The sequence below is a fragment of the Chaetura pelagica genome, unplaced genomic scaffold (genome assembly GCF_000747805.2).
Source record: "Chaetura pelagica isolate M959 unplaced genomic scaffold, ChaPel_1.0 scaffold90, whole genome shotgun sequence".
NCBI lineage: Eukaryota > Metazoa > Chordata > Aves > Apodiformes > Apodidae > Chaetura > Chaetura pelagica.
The window spans coordinates 8,758,259-8,779,974 of record NW_009953496.1 but is presented as its reverse complement, the minus strand read 5'-3'; the positions used below and the strand labels follow the sequence as shown (position 1 = coordinate 8,779,974).

Here is a 21,716-nt window from a genome sequence, read left to right as displayed (position 1 = left end):
TTATTTCTTTTCCTGAGTGGATGCATTTTGTCAATTGTTGGATTTCTCACCAGTAGAGCTGCAGTCCTTTCTCAACTCCTGTGATCTTATCAGGAGACGCCTGAGCCAATTTCAACAATTTTTATTGCATGGTTCATTTACCTTGCATGCTTGCTTGCTCTCGCTCTCTCATTTTCCTTTTCTGCCTTTCCCTTCCTCTTCCCCCCAACCCAGCAATAGCCTTGAAATATATTAAGGGAGCAGGGAATAAAGAGAGTTGAGTTTCTGATGCTACAAAAAGTCCTCCACAGTAATAAATAGTGTCTTATGTTTAATAACAGCAGCAGTGTTGCATAGATGGTATGTTTAGCCAGCCAACAAGCCTTGATTATTAGAAACTTGCTTCCTGAGCCCTGGAGTTACCTGGACCAGGGCCAAATTATTCTTCTGGAGTTGCTGTTTCTCCCATTTCCCTCTTACTCTTGCTCCCATTTTGCTGTGGAAATGATTTGATCTTGTGCAGAGATATCAGACTGGAGGTGATGAGGCTTTGTGTCTGGGGTTTTTGATGTAATTACTCATTTAGTCACCCAGGGCTCTGGGTGTTTGGATTTAAGGGAGAAATACTGTATTATTGAAAGAAGTTACCCCTAGCAGCTCTGGGACCATATATTTGCACTTCTTGTGCTAGCCCTCACTCAGGTGATGTACAGGAACATCAGACATCAGCTACTGTGTCCATGTAAGAGGGTGTCACCTGCCTGATAGACTGCTTTGCCAGTCCCCTTGGGGCACTTTAGGATTTTGTAAAATACAGCCTCCTGGTGAAGAAATGCTGTTTTCAGGCAGTGCAAGTTATGTGCTCACTCCATAGCAAGTAAAATGTGCAGACTTTGCAACTGGGGAGTTGGGGGGTGAAAAGGATGTTTGAGATGCCCTCAGCAACCAGTATTTCCTGGTTGCATTGTGCTGGGAGAGCTGAGAGCAATGGCAGGGCCCTGAATGCCAGACACAGCAGGCAGGTCTGGCTCTGCACAGATGGAGTTGTTGCACAGCTGGCTACATTGGTGTGCTGTCTGTGAGCCCATGTGTGTAGAAACCAGGGGTATTTCATGCATGACAGAGACTTCCCACTCTGGGACCGGGCAGCGTCCAAGGCTTTCAGAACAACTGTTTCTTTCTGACAGCTCCTCTCTGCCCTCTTCTGTTGCTGTGGGACATCACAAGAGCTGCTACACTGCAGAGTAGTGATGGGTTAGGTATTCTCTGTGTGTGTTCAAGCTGAAAAATTACTTAAGATCAAAAGCCTTGCTCCAAGACAGTGAAGGAAGCTGAGAGTGGGGAGACAAAGACATACTGCTCCAAAGTGGTGCTCCTGAATCTGGAAGGAGAGTGAGGATAAGGTAAAAAGGCTGACAGGAGACACTGTACAGTGGAGGAGTGGTGATTCTGACAGGCTTCCAGGCATCCATGTTAGAGGGTACCCCACTACCCTGGGAGATCAAGAAAACAGAAGAATTGGATGAGGAGGCTGTCATGCTTTGTGAGGAGAAAGGGGGAGGTAATGAACTGGGACTTAGCAAAGAAACTGATGAGTTGTTGGATTGGATGTTTAGGAAAGCCAGAATACCTACTCAGTCAGGAGCCATACGGGCTGGGTGGAAGCGTGGTCTGATGAGTCTGACACAGATGTGTAGCTGATACTCACTTGCATGCAGGAGGTAGTGCTGGAGTTACCCTGAGGCTTGTGGAGACTTCAAACAGTTTCCCACCCTGTCCCGGACATCTGCTGTGTTGGGCAGACAGTCAAGGTGGGGTCCTCCTGTGCACAGCTTTTAGATGTCTGAACACAAGCTCATCATCTTTCACTTTTATGACTTCATTAGGGATGGGATGTCTAGAGCTGGGATGGAGCTTTCTCTAGAGGTGCCTGCCCCTCCTTGTTTACTGAGCAGGCCTGGCAATCTTTAAAATCGGGGGATTTTTAAGGTAGAGAAAAGGAATCTAACCAGTCCTTGCAGCCCTTTTTTTGTTTGACCTCCTGTTTGTCAAACAGGAGAGGCATTTGTAAGTTACGAGTTTTAAGGCTGGGAACCCTGTCTTCCCAGGCCTGTACAGCAGTGCCCAGTTCTTCTCTTGGTTGATACCCGTTAGAGGTCTTTTAGGGAGAATTGTCATTACATGCATGGTTAAACGCACATTTCTTTTGTGTGTTTCCTGCTACTCTTCATAATGTTGGCCATTGTCCTGCTACCTCGGTTGTGTTACCAGTTAGGCTGTGAAGCAAATTCTCTGTCCCTTAACTCTGGCCTGGGGTCATAGCTGGCTCTCAGGTCAGTGGCGGTTGAACAATCCAGGCAGATTGGTTTCCCCAGGGTTAACTGGCTTTGCTGGATCCCGCTTCGCTCAAATCCTGTCTGAGCTACTGCCTGGTGGAACAGGAGAGCTGAGGCCTCATGTCTCAACAGAGCCAGTTGTCTGCATGGTGATTGCAGGAGCCTCTTCCCCCTCTTTCTGTAGTCCTGACACTGCAAGGACCCTGCTGTTTCACCGGGGCACCCCTTCCACACTTGCCAACAAGTCCCTTAAGAAATGTATCATTGCTTCCAACAGCTCCCAGAGAAGGGCCCCCGTGGAGGTCTTGTTTTAAGGCTGGATGGTGGGACTGTAGCCAAAAATGATGTCACTGCACATTAAGGGCTCTATTGTCCTCCCACTCCTTCCCTTAAAAAAAAAAAAAGGCATTGTAAGCCAGATGCTCTGTGTGAAAAGGCCCTTTCTGCTGAGAAGGATACACAGTAAGGGTGTAACAGGAATTCCTAGCTGGAGAATATAGCAGTAGAGCCTTTTGCTGTCTTTCCACCAAAGGAAAAATGCTTTAGTATCTCTGAAGAGATGTTCTGAATGAGAGCAATTAAACAATGTGCTTTCTTTTTTTTCCTCCAGAAAAAGTGGAATGATCCTGTGTTAAGATAGTTTGTGGCTAATTTGAATTGGGTTTTTTTGAAATAGCAGATCGAGCAGTGAGGGTGGTCTTCTGGCAGATCCTTGTGTATAGGCTGAAGTTCTTGAGCAGGATTTTTTGTTCAGATGAACTCAGTTTTTTGAAGAGGGTGGATCTCTTGCTACAGCTTCAAGCAGGGCTGGGGTGTAAACCACTGATTTATTTTAAGAGTTTATTCTAGCACAGTCTTCAGTGCTCACTGAAGGAAGAATTTCAACTTTTTTGATTGATTAATATTGCATGCATTTATATGGATGCCATTGTAATGAAGCAGCAGTCATATGCCTCATTAAAGAAGGTGTTGCCACCTTCAGCAGCATTGAGGAGGTACCGGTTTGGCTAGTTGGAAATGAAACTGTGAAATATGATGAGTCAAACATACTTAAAGGAAAGAGATTGGTTTGAAGCCAAGGCTACACACCACAAGTACTTTGAGGCACGAGTACACACAGCCTTTGGAGCAGTGGCATAGGAAAGTCATAGCAAGTATTGCTTACCTGCCTCTTAATCCAGACCTCTTCCTGCTCCGTCCTGGGTTTTCTTAAAAACAAGTGTGTTGCCCTTGATTTTAAGCACTGCAAATTAGAAGCAGACTTTCAACTTGTTTTTAATTCAGGCCTTGCTGTCTCAGACTCTGTCATCCACCTGGTCTCCCAACCAACTATGGAGCCCACATTCTGCTTCCTAGAGCTGAAAGAAAACTCTTCATGACATTAGCTTTTCTATAGACAAAACTGGGAGGTGGTGGTGTTTGCATTTTTTTTCCTACCTGATGGCAGCGCTTCCTTTTCAGCTTCCTTTTTGTACTTTTGTAGAATTCTTCTGTATTTGTATTGGGTTTTTTATTTGTTTGGGGAGTTCAGTTTGTTTGGAACAGGGTGGATTGTTTTCTTTGTTTATTTACATGTTGCTAGTTTTTGCCAAACTGTTGTTTTTACTTTCTTTCCAACCAAATGAACAGAAGCTGATACCTGGCCCCATGCTTTTATCTTACCATTATCTTACCAGAGCGTGGGGTGTGAGGAAGTATCAGTAGGACTGGGAACCTTTCTCCCTGGGTTTCCCACATGTTGAAAGCAAAGACATTCCTGTATTTCCTTGCCTCAGAATAACAGTCAGTGTTGCTCTTTGTGAGCAGGAATATGTATTTTCTTTTAATTACCATTCATTTTAGTTTTGTAGATGGAGTGAACTTGTTAGGAGGATGTTCTCTTATCCGTGGCTGGGTCGTATTTCCCACTTGACGTTCCTTGGCGTGGTGTGGGACCCATGGTGCGTTTTATGTCAGTCACCCAAATTGGGGTTGGTAGGTTTGAAAGCAAACCAGCTTCCCTGGGCTGCAAGCAGGATGGTGCTGGGTCTGGCTGAGCGGAGCTGAAATGGACGTGGCCCTATCACACATCTGCCAGACAAGCCTTATTTGGAGCATCCGATCCCAAAGGCAGGAGGTGTCTGGGGAGCCCACAGGTGCATGAGTTGCCCAATTTTTTATCTCCTTCCTGGCTCACCTCCTGCTGATGCAAAACCTGTGGTGCATGTGGGAGGTGAAGAAACAAATGTGAGAGGAGTAAGATTAGCCACCTCTCAGGTGATCTGCACCAAGCTGTTGTTGTTTTTTTTTTCCTTCTTTTAAAGACAGAACAGTCTTTCCAGTGCTGCTTTCTTAGGACATGCCTTTGTGGATGTGTGCAGGCAAACCTGGTCTTGCCCTGCCTGCACTCTAGCTGTGACCCAGCACCAATCCTGGAAGACACGTAGCTGTGTTAGCACAGCACAGTGCCCAGGCTGACAGCTCTGCCTCTCAGAAGGGCTTGAAGCTGCTCTGGTGTAATTTATAAGGCACTTGGGCTGGAGGTGACTTGCATTCAGCCAGCTCACAGCACAGATGAAACACATTAAGGCCTGTCTTGTACATATCCATGTGAACAAATCTTTAGAACCTAAAGACCCTTTGTTTTTCCCATTTATGTTTCTATTTGTCCAAGCCTTTAGAAGAAAGCACATATTTTCAGCCATCAGCACTGGATGATTTTTCTTTAGTGGAGGGCTGATAAATGAGTTTTTGGGGGAATTTGGACCTAGTGTTGCTCCTTCAGCTAACCAGCAAGGAGTATGTAACCACATGGTTGCATACCTCTGAATTGCATTGGCATCTGCAGGAGACCAAGTGACCTGGGGGCTGCTGGGACTTTGCATTGGCATTCCCAGAATTCTTGTTGGTAGCCAGGATGGGGAGTGGCTGCGTCCTAGCATTGACAATAGCTGTGTGGCTTCCCACTCCCCAGTGCTGGATAGTGCTTTTCTTGATTCTCTGTGGGAGTCTATGCAGGTGGGAGAGGAGGGAGTTGTTTCGTATCCTCTGGTTCATACCCAAATTCTTTTAAGTCCGAAGGATCCTTTTCCTTATTAGCTTTGTAAACTCACGTTGTAGCTTAAGAGGCTTCTCTTCGTGTCAGTTTGGTTAAGGGTTTCTGTGACCCTTTATCCTGCAAAAAGTGAAAATAACACACAAATCAAGTCAGCTGACCGGTGACAGCTGCTCTCCCCAGCCAGAGACCACAGGAATGGGCTTGCTGTTCTGAGGGAAAGCAAAGGTCCAGTGGGTCCCATTGTGCACGGGCTGATCTGTGAGTAGGATGTATGGTGATCGCTGCACAGGTGAGACAATGCCTTTTTGTTGGGGAAATGGTCATAGGACATGCTGAAATTCTTTTGCTTCCTGTGTTTTGGGCAGAATGTTGACATTATTTAGTCCAGGTCAAGAAAAACAGTAGTCAACTGCATTTCCTGCAAAGAAGCCTGTCAATTTAAGCTGTCCCTGGTTGTGTTGTAGGCTTCAAACTCTGTATTCTGTACAACACAATAATCCAAAATCAAAAGCATTCTGAAAATTCTAAGTTGAACAAAACACTAAAATGAGATGCTTTTACTTATTTGTGCTAGGATAGAGCTGAAGTTCTTATGTGGCTTCACAAGAGAGGGAGAATTACCTGATGGACTTGATTTATTGAGTGATATCTTCATCCTCTGGGTACAAAAATACAATAGAGCATAAATGGGAGGAGGTGAATTTTAGTCACCTGTCTTTTATTGAAAGCCACATGGAGCAAGATGATCAGAATGGAATGGTTGAGTGTTTGTGTGGAGTCTTCTACAGAGGGACATGTAAGACAAGGCAGGATGGGGAGATCATTTACATGGCCATTACATGGCCTGTGTTTGCTGGGCAGTGGCCAGAGCTTACGGTGTGCTAATACCAAGTTGCTTGCCATTACCTATGGCAACCTCAGACATTGTTGATGTGTACCTACGTACCGTTCCCTTTCAACTTCGCTTTGCAGTGAGTCAGAAGAGGCTGTACAAGGTGACATTTCATCTAAGCTGCTGCATATGTAGCCTTTGGACTAATCAAAATTGCTGGTGCTTTTTGTGTGACAAAAGAGCACAGCGTCCAAGATAAACGGAGGAGAAGAGATCTGGGTATGCAAGCCATCATTTAAAAAAGGCATCTTTCATCTCGCTGACAGCAAGGTTCCTGCAGTGCTTTGATTGCCCTTTAATTATGCCTGTTTTTCCTGGTTTGTTTGAAAGGCAGATCTTGTTAGAAAAAGGTGCTGTGTAGAAAGAACTTGGCTGTCTCTGCTGCTCTTCCTTGAGGGCACACAGCAGAGCTACCAGTTGCATTTATAGGTTTTTTCTGCGTTATTAAAACGGAAGGTTGTTGGTCGTAGATTTGAACATGGGCACAGTGTGTTTCTCCCAAGTTAGGCAAGGAGAGGTGCAAGTGGTTAAAGTGGACCTGGAAGTCATGAGGTCTGGCTTCTTCCTACGCTAACTTCCAGCATTACCCCAGAGGAGGTGCTTTAATCCTTCTGCCTTCAGTCTTTCATTGTGTGTGGCTGGGCTGCCATTCATATGCCCCAAAGGCTGCAGGAAACTCAACCTGGTGTTGGTTGGAGGAGGGTCTGTAGCGTGTTGGGGTGAATTTCAAATGGGCGGTGGGGGGGGTTTGCAGTTCATACCAGTTTCACAGGTTGGTAGTTGTTTTATCTGAAACCTTGCCATTGTGAAGCCATTTGTCTGGATGAAAATACCAGCTTTCATTAATAATGATTTAAAAAGCATGAAAATATCAACCAAAAAAAAGGAAACAAAGCCTGGCTTTGGTTGGAGAGAAAAGCCTGGAAATATGATTCAAATATAGACTAAAGGCTTAACTGCCAAGCAGGAGAAATAACTTGAGAACAGGTTTCTAATCCTTTTAGAAATCTCAGTTTTAAAGAAAATCTGCGTAACTTATGAGGGCTTGACTCATGTTTGTAAGTGCTTGGGCTTGACCGTGCTCTATTTTTAAGCACTGTCTTTATGTTGAATCTTGGGAGGTGAGATGAGAATTATTTTTTTTAAAGTAACAACAAATCTTAATATAGCTGAGAATGCGGAACTGCCCTTAGAAAAATAGGTTGGACACATGAAAAGGAATCTTGCTCAGCAGGCTGAAGATGCAGAGCAACTTTTGCGGTTACGTTTTTCTTTCTTCTGGCGATTTTGGGGTGGGGATGTAGCTGGTGCAGTCACTTGGCCTTATGTTTCTTTTCGAACACAAGTCAAATCTTCCTAAACAAAAAGCACCTGGTTGAAACTGTTTTAGCCCAAGCTGGAAAAGCTATTTGCTGAAACTCCATTTTTGTGGAACCTGTTCAAAAATAGGAGTTACAGGATGAGTAGGGAGAAAGTACATGATCCTTTTGAACTGAAATGGCTTTGTATGAACAGGAGAAGACAGGCTGGCTCTCTGCTTCAGAGAGGTGATTAAGGTTTAGTTGTCATCTCCTGCCTAGAGTTCTGAAAACTTAAATGGCATGGAAATGAAGTCAGCTGCTTAAAGCCAAAACTAATCAAATGAGGAGACTCCAAAGTGGGAGGATAATCTTTGTCATCTGACAGGAAATCCCAAATTCCCACGGGGTACCCATGCAGCTCTGCTGTAGTCACCCATGTCTGAGACCAACCCTTCAGCCCATCATGCTGTGTGGGCTTTGTCTGGCTGGTAAGCCACACAAACTGAAAACATAGACCTGAATTTTCAGAAGAGAGGTGACACCGCTTGCTAGGGAGCTGGTGGCTGATGCTGCTCTTTGGGTCTGCTGGTGTCCAGCAGTGTGAAACTAAGAAGTTTTGAAGCTGTGGTGGACAATGCTTGGCATGGCTGCTCAGGCATGTTTGCTTAAGGAATGCAATAATTTCTTCATAGAGAAATGAGTTGTGTGTGAATATTCAGTATGGTAAATACATTTAAAATTAAAATTTAAAATGTAAAAATATGCAAACACCAGATTTGAGACTCTTAAAAAAAAACACACACCCCTGCTCAGGGAGCATGATTACTCAGGCCGTGCATGTCTTGATTACCTAGCTCTGAAGTGGCTGAGGGTTACTCTTCAAGGAGTTTGAAGCTTTCCCCCAGGGTGCGCCAGCCTGCAAGCAAAATGCTCTTGTAAAGTGAAGGTAGCAAAAGGGAAGGGGGGTGGATAAAAGCTAGCAAAGCCATCATTTGGGTTAGTCTGGACAAGATTGAAAAGAGCTTATTTTAAAATAATTTTCCTGGCTGCTATTTGGGATGTATTAACACTTTAACATAAAAAGTTTTCTTGGAACAACACGTGTTTGGGATGCTAAGAGAGACTAGAGGTTGAGCAGGCACTGAGGGCTGGTTTGCCTTTGCTGCTGCTGGCCATGTGTGTCATCCTGGCTTGGGCCACTGCAGAGCAATCAGTGGGGTGGCTGGGATGGGGCTCTGGTGACATGCCATGCTGGTGGGAGCTATATGTTGTTTCACAGATCATTATATCCCTTTGCAGGAGTGGGACTTGGCGTGGGCTTTGCCAGCTGGGTGGGATGGTGTCTGTGTGCACAAGTGAAGGGATGGGGGCTGTTTGCCAAGCTGGTGTGCCAGCAGCTGGTGCTCACAGGGCCTGCAAGAAGTTGCACGTCAATCTTGAATGTTCATACAAGTTATTACAAGTGGAGACACTTACCTATACCCTTGTTGGGTTCCCTCCCCCAGGCTTCTTCCACTGCTGTGTTATATATCGGGTAGGGGATGAAGAGAGCTCGTATCCCTAATCTGGTGATAGTTACATTTCCATTTCCCGTCTTTTGTTAAACTAGTAAAATATGTTGCAGAACCTGTGTGAAGAAGCCCGTTACAAGTGCTTTGCAAAACCACAAATCCAGCCCAAACCCCTGAGCCTACCGTGAGATTTTGCAACACTGGGACGGCTCCGGGAGGTGGCACTAACTCACTGCAGAGCCTGCCAACCGGCTGCTCCGGGGTACTAGCACGATAAATGAGCAATCAAGTAGTGGGATAGTAGTATTCCTGTAAAACATCTGGCAGGGTGCTTCTGGCTCCCAAGGCTTTGATTATTTTTTTAAAGCAGTGAGTTCCAAGTCTTTATCCTTGAGTCAGAGAGGAGGAGCCATTGCAGGTCTGGGTAGCTCATAAATTGCTGGTAATTATTAATTGCAACTTCTTCTGAGATGTGCTAATAATAAGGATTGTGTCTGGAAAAAAGCCTGGCACACAGCAAGCAAGTACTCTGGAAAAAAAGTACTCTGGTCTCTCTGGTCATACACACAAGAGTATTTCTTCCATCTGTTGAGCAGCACTGGACTTGTTCTTTGGTTGTGGGTTGTTGGTCTCTTTGTTGTTTGGGGTTTTTTTAGGCAGTTATGAAAATGAAATTCAGTGTGTTCAAAATCACTCAGTTTTTGCCATAAATCATTTTTTTTTAATTAGGTTAATGGAAATACTACTCTTTCCCAACATAAGCAGGATATTGTAGGTTGTAGGTTGTACTGGGGAATATTCATCTTCATAAGTGCAAAGGCCAGAAACTCTTTCACTGAAATAATGGCATTATTGCTGTGTTTAAGGATAACTCATTGACTAATGTTTTTTTAAGCTTTTAATATAATTTACAAAAAGAAAAAAAAAGAAAAAAAAAATCCAAGTAGTTTCAAATATAAGCTGTGTTCACAATAGCTTATGTAAAACTCATGGAAAGCTTTGTTTCAGCTTGCCCCTTGGTTGTGTTCTCATGAAGATGGCAAAACATTGGCCAGTGAAGGTTGGATGTAGGACGTTTCCAGCATCTGACATCTCTTGAGTGCAAATACCTGAGAAAAATGGGTGGAGTCTTCATAAAGTTGGGAGAGTGTGTTGAAATTCATGGACAAGGTGGCTTTGTCACCTGTAATGGCTTGTATGAAAAATTAAGTGTCATACTGCTTCTTGGGGATTTAACCTGATCTCTCAGAATAGAGCAGGCCTTGCTTTTAGTGGCAAGGACCAGCACTTGGATCTTGTCAAGGATAAGGATTTAGATCTCAGCACTTACTGAGTAGTCATTCCCTTGCTCAGTGGCCAGCCAGGAGCCTGTGTCACTACTGACAAGTGCTGCTTTCCTCTTCTGCAGGTTTTCATTTCTGTGAACTGTCTCAGCACCGATTTCTCCTCTCAGAAGGGAGTTAAAGGCCTGCCACTGAATCTTCAGATTGACACTTACAGCTACAATAACAGGAGTAACAAACCTGTCCACAGAGCCTACTGCCAGATTAAAGTCTTCTGTGACAAGGTAAGGTTGGGTCAATGTGCCAGTGACCCTTTGGAAAAAGCTGTTCTACACCTTATCAGCTTTTTTTTTTTCCTCCACCACTTTCTATTCTGGCTCACTGCAAACTCCTTTCTGTGTTCAGTCCTGGCAAGAAAAAAATTTCAGCCCCTTCTGCTTGGCTCATGGATGTTATGATGACCTCAGATAAATTTTCTGGTATCAAAATGCAAGAGCACTGAGACACGTTTCTGAGCATTTGCTTTTGAGAAAGGTCAGTCAGTGGCAGAAGACTGGTATTCCAGGCACTGGGAAGTCCTGCAGGGTGCCTTCAGTAGGATAAATCATTGCAATTGATTGGAGCAAGCAAAGGCTTGGTTTTTTTTGTCCACACTATGTTGTGTGGGCCATTTTAAATTTCTTCATGCATTCTTACTGCATTTGTTAGTAAAAAAACAAACCACAACAACTTGCACATCTTGTGAACACAAATTACTGTTTCCATTGTGCTGCTGTCAGATACAGCTGTATAACAAAGCCCATTTATAAGCTGGATGGATATTCTGTAATTTGACTGCTCTGCCTAATGCATTTAGCATAGAAAGTTAACACCTTTCCTGAAGCCACTGTTCACCAGAAGCTGTGAAAGAAACACAGCAGGAGCTGAACTGAAAGCAGTTATAAAAGCTTCACTGAATTTGCAAAGAAAGGACATTTCCCAGTCTTTGTAATCTATTCCTGCCTGCACAGTCTTTTCAAAGACCAGAACAAGTAATGTGCAATGTTGCTGTTTCCAGAGTCACCAAGGTCTTTGTAAGCTGGAGTAAATGGCTGCCTGGGTTTTCCTACTCTTTGATTGCTGTGAACCACACAGACTTCCTATTTTGCTGGCCTCCTGTTTGATTAAGGCCTCTCATTCTTTACATCCAGACTTTGTTTTTGTAGCATGGACTCTTTGCAAGTGATATCTCAAATACTTCCCTGTGCAGCTGCAGGTCTGAGACAGGCTCATGAACCCCATTCTTGAGTCCTGTGCTAGCTTTGCACTGGTCACATACTCTCCACTCCTGCCATGTTATCATCCACCAGGATGCTGCTACAAAGATGAATGTCACATTCTATTGCTTTGCCTCAACTTAGATCCCAAAATAATGGAGCCCTCTATGGTTTGCCTCTCCAGTAGCATCCTGTTGGCCCATTTTCCTTCAAGTGCCTTCTGAGATAGTTCCTGTTGTGATGGTTTCTGCAGAGAATTTACCAGGGTCTTACTGAATGCTCTTCAGTTATCTTAAAGACTTGCCAGTAAGCCTAAGAGTCTTGGGTCTCATGGTCTTTCTTTAGGTCTTTTTTTGTTCCCCCTCTTTTTTTTTTTTTTCCTTTTTCCTGCTCCAAAATGAGACTGAGGCAGATGTGTAATCTGAAGCTCTTCCATTATCTGGGAGTCTTGTGTGTTACTAGCTTGTGTTCTCTGCAGTACCAGTGAGTATAGACTTGCTGCAGGGAAGGGGAGATGTTTTGCTCTTAAGTTGTCCAGTCAGTTACTGACACTGTGCTAAAATTACTGACAGGCTTGTGCCCCACTGCTAGTAAGACAAATCAGTTAATAAAAGGGCAGATAAGTAGTCAGTACATAGCTTAAAGGAAACCATTTCAGTCTATATCATAAATTTCAGCAAATCTAGTAGTGCAGTAATGCCAGTGTATCTCTTATTTTCCTTTAGGATTCTGACCTTTTCTCTTGCTTTATTCTTCCAGATACTTTTGCAAAATTGGATCTGAAATAAAAGGGGAGAGGGTGAAGGAGAATATATTACTTTCTGCATTTAATCTGACTGTTATGCATGCTGTGAACTTGCAGCCCGTGGGAGGTTGCAACCCGAAGGTTCTGCAGTATGTGTTTATAGAAGTGATGTTGAAGTTTGCTGTCTTGCCGATCTGGGCTGGGTTTGGCAATGAGAGCTGGGGACAGAGGCCAGCAACCTGAGTACTCTTTGTCGCTGCATTGAATCAAACTCCATACTCAAGCATTTGTTTGAGGCTCTGATCCAGTGCCCCTGTGAGCAGACCTGTGTTTTTACAGCTGCAGGTACTGACTCACAGACCACAATGCTGACCACCTTTTCCACTAAGAGCACTGGCATTTCAAAGCCACCTGTTTTCTTCTCTCCTTTAAGTTTTAGTTACTCATTCAGCTGGTCGTGAATGTTTCCAGGACTATTGTTACTGTAGTATCCACACTATTGCAGTCCTCAATGTGTTTGTCCTTAGTATGGCCACTCTTACCTGTAGAAGTGCTGTTAGCCATGTCTGACTGGGAAGAAAAGCAAGTGATTGCATCTTGGATATGATTGTTGGATTTCATTAGATGGCAGGACTCAAAAGTAAACAAATCTCAAAGTTGGCACACTCTGGTAAACCTGCAGCTTGGGTACTGTGGAGCTGACCTCCACAGACACAGCTCTGAAAGAATCTGGGTTCCTGTCTGTGGCTGAAAAACCCCCAAAAAACTAAATAGACTTTCTTTCTCTCCCCCATCCCTTAATCTCTTGTCTGACAGGGAGCAGAGAGGAAGATCAGGGATGAAGAACGAAAGCAAAGCAAAAGAAAAGGCAAGTGCACTGACCCCAGCTCTCAGTTGAATGCCTGTAAGTAGAAATTATTCTGTCAGTATTTGAAATATTAGGTCTTATTTTGGTTTCAAATAACTTTTGTAGTAGAACTCTACCTAAGTCGACTTTTATCCTGTATAGAATAGTGTTTGGTTTAAGCAGTTGCTTATGGAGTCATTATTTGTTTTTACAACACACTGACCCACTTAGTACTTCTGCATAGCTCTTCCTGTCCAAGGGAGGGTCCTGCTGTGCATTCAGTGATGTATGTTTTTTAGCAGTTGAAATGACAGGGTGAAGGTGTGATTTTTTGAGTACTGTTGAAGACCCTGAGCTGGTCTGGGTTGCAGTGAGAAATGAGCTGTTCCAAATACTTCCAGCTTAATCCTAAACTTAATCTTTAACTTGTGTTAAAAATGTGTTTGAAACTTGTGTAGTAAGGGGGTGGGACTTGGGGACTGAGCCTCCAGGCTCCCAGCCCTGGGCTCACTCTTTTGGAGCAAAGTAATCCTTAGTAAATAATTTCAGTAGAAGCTGTTTCTGCAGATGTGAAGGCCTCAGCACTTGTAGTATGTAAAGGCCATGGAACTTCTTCCCGCTGAGCATCTTTATGCAGCAGATCCTGTGTTTGGATGATTATTCTCCAGCAGAGCTGCTTAGAGGAAGAGGCATCTCCCTGTTCTTCCTTTGCGTAGGACAGATGCATGCTCTGCCTTGCTCTGCTTGGTGTGCTTGCCAGAGCTGTGCTATTAACAGTCCAACTGGTTTAACAAGCATGTACCTCATGGCTTGCTGGGCAGGATTTTCCTGTCACAGCAGGTACAAGGCTGCTGGAGCAGCTTCAGAAGAAGATAGTGCCATGAGGGAACCCATTTGCTCACGGGCAGTTGCAGAAAGGGCTGGGTTTTTGTTTTTCCCTGAAGTACCTCACGAAAGGTAGGTTTAACACACTGTTGGTCTTTCACAAACGTAGCAGCTCAAACAACTCCCAAAAGATTAGTGTGTGCAGCACTTTGCATAATGATTGGAAAGTGCAAACAGTTTCAATACTGATTTCCAGGATCTTAGAATTTTACAGAAGCTGCTTTCCAGTGTGAATTTCCTAGGCTTGGGATTAGCCTGATGTGACCTTTATTTTCCTGGAAAGTACAGTCTATTGCTGTTGATGTGTGGGAGGCTTTTGATTGCTTTAAGCCCTAAGCTGTTATACCCACTTCCAAGATCACAAATGCCATGTGTGCATGGACTTGTCAATAGCAGAAGTAGTTTGTTGCTTCTGGACCAAGTTATTTCTGCAGGGATTGAGCAATCTTTAAAAAAAAATATTTCCATGGGGGGGGAAGTACATTTTCCACTTGGGACATGGAAAGTGAAGTGTTTTGCTTGCAGTTGGTTTGACCCAAAATCACAATGTTTCTACTTGGTGAAATTAGTGGAAGTCTTCATCTGGGGTTGCAACCAGTGTGTTGTAAGAGCTGAAGTGCTCAATGGGAAACAGTGTTGTTCCTGACTGGGAGATCAAAGGGGATCTGGCAGCTTGGGGTGATCAGAATGAACAATGAGATGAAGAAATATGTAAAAACTGAAATTGTGGAATTGCCATTTAACTCTAAACACCACATCTTACAAGAAACAGTATTTGTACTACCTCTGCAGTGTCACAGTGCTTCTGTAGTGCTGCCTCTTTGAGAGGCTTCCAACTGGAATCACGTGGATTATAGATTGTCATGTTTCTGCCTTCCTGATATGGGAAATCCAGCAAGGGATAGAGAGAATGGGAGACGTGGACTGGCTTTTGCCCTCTGTTTGGATGGTTTGCTTGGTACGTGGAGGACCTAAGTTCCTCTCTTGGAATGAGTGGCCAGACCATTCTCTAGCCCAGTTTAATATCCAAAAAAAGTCAAAGAGCTCACTTGGAGAGATGGAGCAGACTTTTACTCCTCTATGAAGTGAGCAGTTTCCTCAGGGTTCAGTCCCTTATCTGAGGGGTGGACAACCCAGATTCAAACTCTTCTACACTGGAGTTTCTCTTTTTGACCCTGACTTCAGAGTACCCTTATTTAAGAGCATAATTGCTGCTTAAGTGATGTAGGAAAGCCACAGCCCCATCAGTGCCTTCAGTATCCTCTATTTCAATCTTTGGTCTCTCTGCAGTTTCTGATGTCAAAGTGCCAATGCTTCCCTCACACAAACGTACAGACATCACCATTTTCAAGCCCTTCATGGATCTAGACACTCAGCCAGTCCTTTTCATTCCTGACGTTCACTTTGCAAATCTTCAGCGTGGTGCTCATGTAAGTAAAGTTGATGGATTTGGGCATGAGGAGGCAATGGGATGCATTTGCCAAAAATCTAGGATGCTGTTTGTATATATACACACAGGAAACGCCAGACTATCTGCACTGATCCTGTAAACAAATACTGGCTGAGTCTCATATGAGCCAGAGATGCTGCTTCCTAGACACATTGTTTGGAGCTAACTTAGGATGTTCTCTTGATTATTTTTCTATCAACTCCTGTTTCCATGAACCTGAAAGGATATTTTTCTACAGCGTCTCCAGCCTAGAGTGCACTAAATGAACTGCAGGCTAGTTGTCTCTTGTAAAGTCTGTTGGGTTCCTGGTGTGCTGCTGTGGACCTCTGGCTCTTCAAGCATGCTGCTGCAGGGTGAAAAGCTACTCTGTGGAACTGGGAAGTGTGTCAGCTCTGTGATCCACTGCCAGAGCATCCTGCCTCAGTGTTCCTGGAAAGTCCCAGCAGACAGGAAACTGAAAAGGAAAAACATAGAGTGCAAGCAAGTTTCAAAATCTTAGAACTTTCCTGTGCTGGCAGTTCTGGCACGCTGTAGCAAAATCAGAACCATGCTTTATGAAAAGAGTTTTGCCTAAACTCCTAGCAGGGATGGAGAATAAACTTGCACTGCTAAGGCTGATATTTCTGCATGTTTTCCTATGAAGGCTCTAGTGCTGAGTTCTGTCAGGAGACTATGCCAGTGCACGTAGGAAGCTGGTTAGCTCTTGTATATTTCCGTCTCTCATTTGAGATCCTTTAGTTTTTCTTTTCATAAAGAGGTAAGGATGATGCTTACTGGATTTTGGAAGACTAAACCAAAGTATTGTTTGATACCGGGTTATAAGAAAATAAGAGGAAATGAATTGTAGTTCTGGATAGAATTTTAACAACCTTAAGCACGAGTATTATTTGTGTATTAAAACGAAGGCAAATTTTTATTGCTTGGACTAAAGCATCTTACTTAATAGCAGTGTAGTTGTGGCTGGCTCCCTTCTTGACAGCCTTGGTTTCCCCTGTGTCCTGTACTGATGTGCTTACAAGTGAGTTGTGTGGGTGAGCCATCTGCCTGTTCCTTGCAGCTCATGCATGGACTCAGGGCTTCCCTCTCGTTTACCCTGGTGCTGGTGGACATCTGCTCATGCCAGGTGCATCAGGATTGTTTTCCATGCCAGTGACGCTACAACAAACAAAGCTATTGCTAAGTCTCTACTAACATCACTTAGGGGGATGGGGAGAACATTGCTGACAAGACCACATTATACGAGCTAATGGGTCTGTCCATACAGAGCTTTGTTTTGTAGGGTTCAGAGCCCTTTGTAGCACTTTCTGAGGACTGAGAACCACATAAGGTTCTCCCTAGCTAGCTCATTGAGCATGTGATTTTTTGTGTATGTAAAGAAAATCTCTCCTTTGTTTTAAAAGGTCCTTCCTGTTGCTTCAGAAGAACTGGAAGGTGAAAGGTAAGAGCTGTGTTACTTCAGCCTACTGAAGTCTCCCTCAGACAGAGGGGTAAGTCCCTGTAATCGTACCAATGCTAAATTTTTGCCCTGTCAATGACAGCTCCAACCTGAAGAGAGGAGCCTATATTGGTGAAGAGGACTTTATTACTACTCCAAATAAGATGGCCAGAATAGAAGAACCAAAAAGAGGTATTATTTCTTCAGACACTATCATGATGGACAAATGCTCCAATATTCAGAGGGATCCAAATGAGGTTAAAGAGTTGTTTTCACTTATTTTTGGAGTGTACTTCAGCATGATTTTTCTAGCATTGAGTAGTAATAGAGTTTATGTATCAGGATATAGTTCAGCTCCACAAATCTTTTACAGTGTCAGAATTTCTGGGGTTTTCTGCCAACTCGACACTTAATTGGCTCTGAACCTGTAAGGAAAGAGTCTTAGAGGAGCTGAGCAGCTTACCAGCCTTCTTGGTGGATTGGGGGACAGAATTCATCACTATAAAATAATTTGGAAATCTCCTCTAAGACTTTAAACAATGAATGGCTGGAACTGGTTCTGGATTTAAAACAGTTGCATGGTGCTGGAAAATGGGCTTTTCACTGCTGAGAACTAAACTGAGAGACTATTCTGCTTATTTTTAACCTGTTGTCAACCTTGGCAATTTGATGTGGGATTGGATGTTGCTGTGGTGTTGTGGAGAGAAGTCCCTTTGGAGAGGGTGTGGGGGATTACCTGAGTCATGTGTGAAAGGACCACGACAAAGCTTAAGCAATTAAAAGAGAAGGATTAAACTCATGATGTGGCAAAGGTGAAGTCTGGCAAGTCTGACCTTAGTTGGGATGCACTTCTGTAGTCTGGATAAACTAGAAAGGAGGGATGGATTTTATAAAAGGAAATTTTCTTGCTGCCATGTGCCATAAAACAAGATCCGTGGGATTCTCTCTCCTTGGCTGTTGTATCATCTGACCTGTGCTGTAACTGGGAGTGAGAGCTGTCTTTGATCTTTAAATCTTCGGTTCTTCTTTTTTTAAACCTACCTTTAGCTGAGGAAATGCATCAGGGTGTTATGCTGTCCTCAGTTCACCTTGTTCAACTTAGATATGCCAGTAATTGTTCCATGTTGCAGGCGTGTCAAAGCTGTGGCTGATGAACCCTTGTAAACAATCCAGGCTGCAATACCTCCTCATTAGAAGACAGATCAAAGACAGCAAAGCTGTTAAAAGTCCAAGCTTTCTTGCTCTCATGGCTAATTCCTCAGCCTTAATGCAGATTTTAATGAGGCTAATGTTGCATACAATGACTCTCTGCTAGCTTGAGAATGCTAGGGATGCTTACCTAAGTATGTTTCATACTCTTTCATTCCCCTCCTAGCAGGAGACTAAGTCTGCAGTGTGTCAGCTGGGGTGGTATGAGTATTACTGAAACATGGCAAGGGGTAGCAAGAGAGATGAGACAGTGTAGGAGGAGCAGAGGACTGTACAAATAAATAAATTGAAAATGAGGAGGTGGCCAGGATGGCTTCACCTGCTGTGGTAGCATCTGTCAAATTGTTTTATTGCACAAAATCTTATGGCAGATGACCTGTGAGATATGAATACCCAAGAGTCTCAAAGCTGTGTGTGTTGCATTTCATCTTCCTGTGTTTCAAATGTAACCTTTTTCAAATAAGAGAAAATAGCAACTAGAGGAAAAACCTTAAAATAATGAGACAATAAAAATGTTTGACCATGCAGTATTTCTGTATGCAAAGAGTATGCTTTGAGCTAACCTAGCTACGCGTATTTTTTTATGCAGTCTTCAATGTATATTGAATGTATGTATATCTCTTAATGAGATCCTCAGTGTACATTGCTCTGTACTTAGCCACTATCATATACAGATCAAAAATATGGAGCAATTATGCAGTAAATTCCTCACTCTTATTTGCTTTCCAGTGTTGCTGTATGTCCGAAAAGAGTCAGAGGAAGTATTTGATGCACTGATGTTAAAGACACCATCTCTGAAAGGTCTAATGGAAGCAGTAAGTAATAAGGCTGTTCTATAGTCCTTGCCTTCAGTTTAAGAAAAAGTTCGTGTAGTCCCTTGCTATCTAGTCCTTATACACTGGACAATCATAAGAGCTAGACTCTCAATGGCAGCTTGTTTTCTGCTCTTCTAGGTAAGAAATGTAAGGCTGATTTTTTTCTTTCAATAATGTGGTAATCAATGTAAATAATAGCTTATCACATTATTAAGGGACTTCAAGAGCCTTCCCTTGTAGATTTCTTACCCCACATCTGTGGGGTCTGGGCACAAGAAGGTGTTTCTTGGCCTTCCTCAGAATCCAGGTGTGTCAAGCTCCATGACTAGATACCTGAGAGAGTTCCAAAATGACAGGTGCTGCTGGGGAAAGAGCCTTCTAGGCTCACTTCTTATGAGGGCTCCGCTTTGGCCAAGCTGCAGAAGTAGCTGTGTAGGTCTTTGCCTAGCTGCATCAAAAATAGTCAACAAACTCCCACTGTGGATGTCCCTCATGTCAGAGAGAGTATTTGAATTAGAAGATGGAGTGATTTCCAGAATTTCTTCACTGGCTTGGGTTTAATTTCAGTCTTTCAAATCCTTGTTTTGGGGGTCTCCCCTCCCTTTCATAAACTGCTTATGAAGAGCTCCAGGTCCCAGATTCTGAGTCTGCTTGACAATGTTTATATATCTGTGCACAAGTGCATGAAATTGCTCTCTGGTATGTCCAAAATAGCCTTCCCACTGCTGCTGCAGTGCTGGAAAGGAAATACAGAGCTTAACTCAGGAATGGTGTAATGATTGGCATGAGCTCAAACGTGACGTTTCTGGCTGCCTCCTGTGACTAATGCCTCGTCCATGCTCAGAGGCTTTGGGGTTGTACAGCCAAGTCTTGCTGTTAGCTTTGGGAGTAGTTCTGTAACCTGAAGCTTTGCCAGGGCAGGCAGGCTGGAGATGGGGAGGGGGAGTGAAAACTATGAAGTCCTCTTCTCCTGTTGTCCTGAAGTGAAGCTGCACCTTTGTTGTTTTGCTTGGAGTTCTTAAAGCAAGGAACCAAGAGCTCATGTAGTTCAAAGGAAACCCCCTGTGCTTTTGCATCCACAACCAGTGTATTGGTGTGGTACTTGATGGCAGTGTGACAGAGCAGTTTGCCAAAGTAAACAATGCTTGGGTTACTGACCTCATGACTTTCTGTACAATGAAGTGCCTTGATTAATGGCTGTGGCTTGACATGGAGGTCACCATGCTGGGGAAGGGGCACATTTCTGATCAGCTTGTGTCCTTAGCAGCAGAGGTATTCACTCTGTGGCTGCTTTTTTCCTGCCCCAGCCACTCTGGTCACTAGTTTTCACCCAATCCCTCTGACACTGAATTTAAAAATCATTTTTGATATGCTAAGAGAACAGAGATCCAAGAAAGAATGAGAATCTGGGTGAGGGGTGGTTTTGTAATGTGTGGGCTTTTTGGTATGGGGCAGGGGGCTGTTGTATGAGAAGTCAGTGGCCAGGTTTAGGACACAAATCTTTTGCACAGAAGTTGGCAAACTGCAGAGTAGGGGTTCTCATCTGTAGGCTTATGCTATAGTTCAAGATCTGATACTGCCTTTATAGGGCAAAGCAGTTGTTTTCATTTGCAGACTTTTTTTGTTCCTTTCTGTAAAGAAGTAAGACAATGCCAGCTGTCTCCTTGGCTTCACCAATGCTTGCTTTCTTTTGTTCCAGATATCTGACAAGTATGATGTTCCTTTCGATAAAATAGGAAAAATCTTCAAAAAATGTAAAAAAGGGTGAGTATGTACCTATGCAGCAACTGAGAATGAGCTCCTTTTTTCATCCTGTAGGCAAATCTGCTTTATAATTTATGCACTGCATGTGTGTAAGTGCCATTTGTGGATTCACATATGTGCATGCAATTTACTAATCCTATTCCAGTGTCATTCATAGAGAACCACTGGAAGGCTCCTTTAAAATATGTAGCCTGACCTCCTGGGTAAATACAAGTCACAGGGCTTTGAGTTTCTGAGGCACAGGAATTCTGAGTTAATTGCTATTTGAACCAGAATTGATCATGTCCGAGGAAGAAGAGTTCAGTTTGTTTAAAGACTTCAGTGACAAAGAACCTACCTCAGCCCATGTTATTAAATCGTTCCAGTGGCTAATTGTATTCACTGTGTCTACTTCTGGCTACAGTTACTAAATCTAGTTGTCTTTTTGTGGGCTAAACTGGAAAGAGCTTTACTTGTGAAGTACCTGTTCCCCATAGAGGCCACGCTCCACGGTCTTTTTATTTTTTAACATAAACGGTAGAGTTCATTAACATGCCTGCTTTGGGTTTTCCTTTTAATCTCTTTTTTCTTCCCCCTGTAAAGTCACTTTGGTGTTTTAGCCCCCCACCCAAAGCCCTCTGCATAGAAGGATACATCCTTTAATCACCTTTGGAATGTAGTTAACCCTTCAAATCCTTGAAGCACAGCTGCAGACCTTTGTGGCAGGTTTGGGTAAGAAGCTGTGGGTCAGAGACAGGCGAGTAGGGATCTTGTGCTACCTCTGGATAGTTAAGGCTTGGTGAAATTTGAGGGCACTTCTGCTGTCCTTGGCATTTAGAACCCTAATAATGTCCCTGACTGACTTTATTTTTTCCAGAATTCTGGTCAACATGGATGATAACATTGTGAAGCACTATTCTAATGAAGATACCTTCCAGTTGCAGATTGAAGAAGTTGGAGGATCTTACAAGCTCACTCTGACTGAGATCTAA

General features: G+C 43.5%; 1 protein-coding gene across 1 annotated transcript in view; it reads left to right on the top strand.

Annotated features, from left to right (window-relative positions):
- The window catches only part of GRHL1 (grainyhead-like 1 (Drosophila)), a 32,373-nt gene extending 10,657 nt beyond the window's left edge, over positions 1-21,716 (top strand). Inside the window, exons 8-15 of the mRNA XM_009999150.1 lie at positions 10,465-10,623; positions 13,157-13,208; positions 15,363-15,502; positions 16,923-16,960; positions 17,061-17,149; positions 18,896-18,981; positions 20,681-20,745; positions 21,602-21,716. Coding sequence (XP_009997452.1) covers positions 10,465-10,623; positions 13,157-13,208; positions 15,363-15,502; positions 16,923-16,960; positions 17,061-17,149; positions 18,896-18,981; positions 20,681-20,745; positions 21,602-21,716 — 744 coding nt within the window. The remainder of the gene's footprint in view (positions 1-10,464; positions 10,624-13,156; positions 13,209-15,362; positions 15,503-16,922; positions 16,961-17,060; positions 17,150-18,895; positions 18,982-20,680; positions 20,746-21,601) is intronic.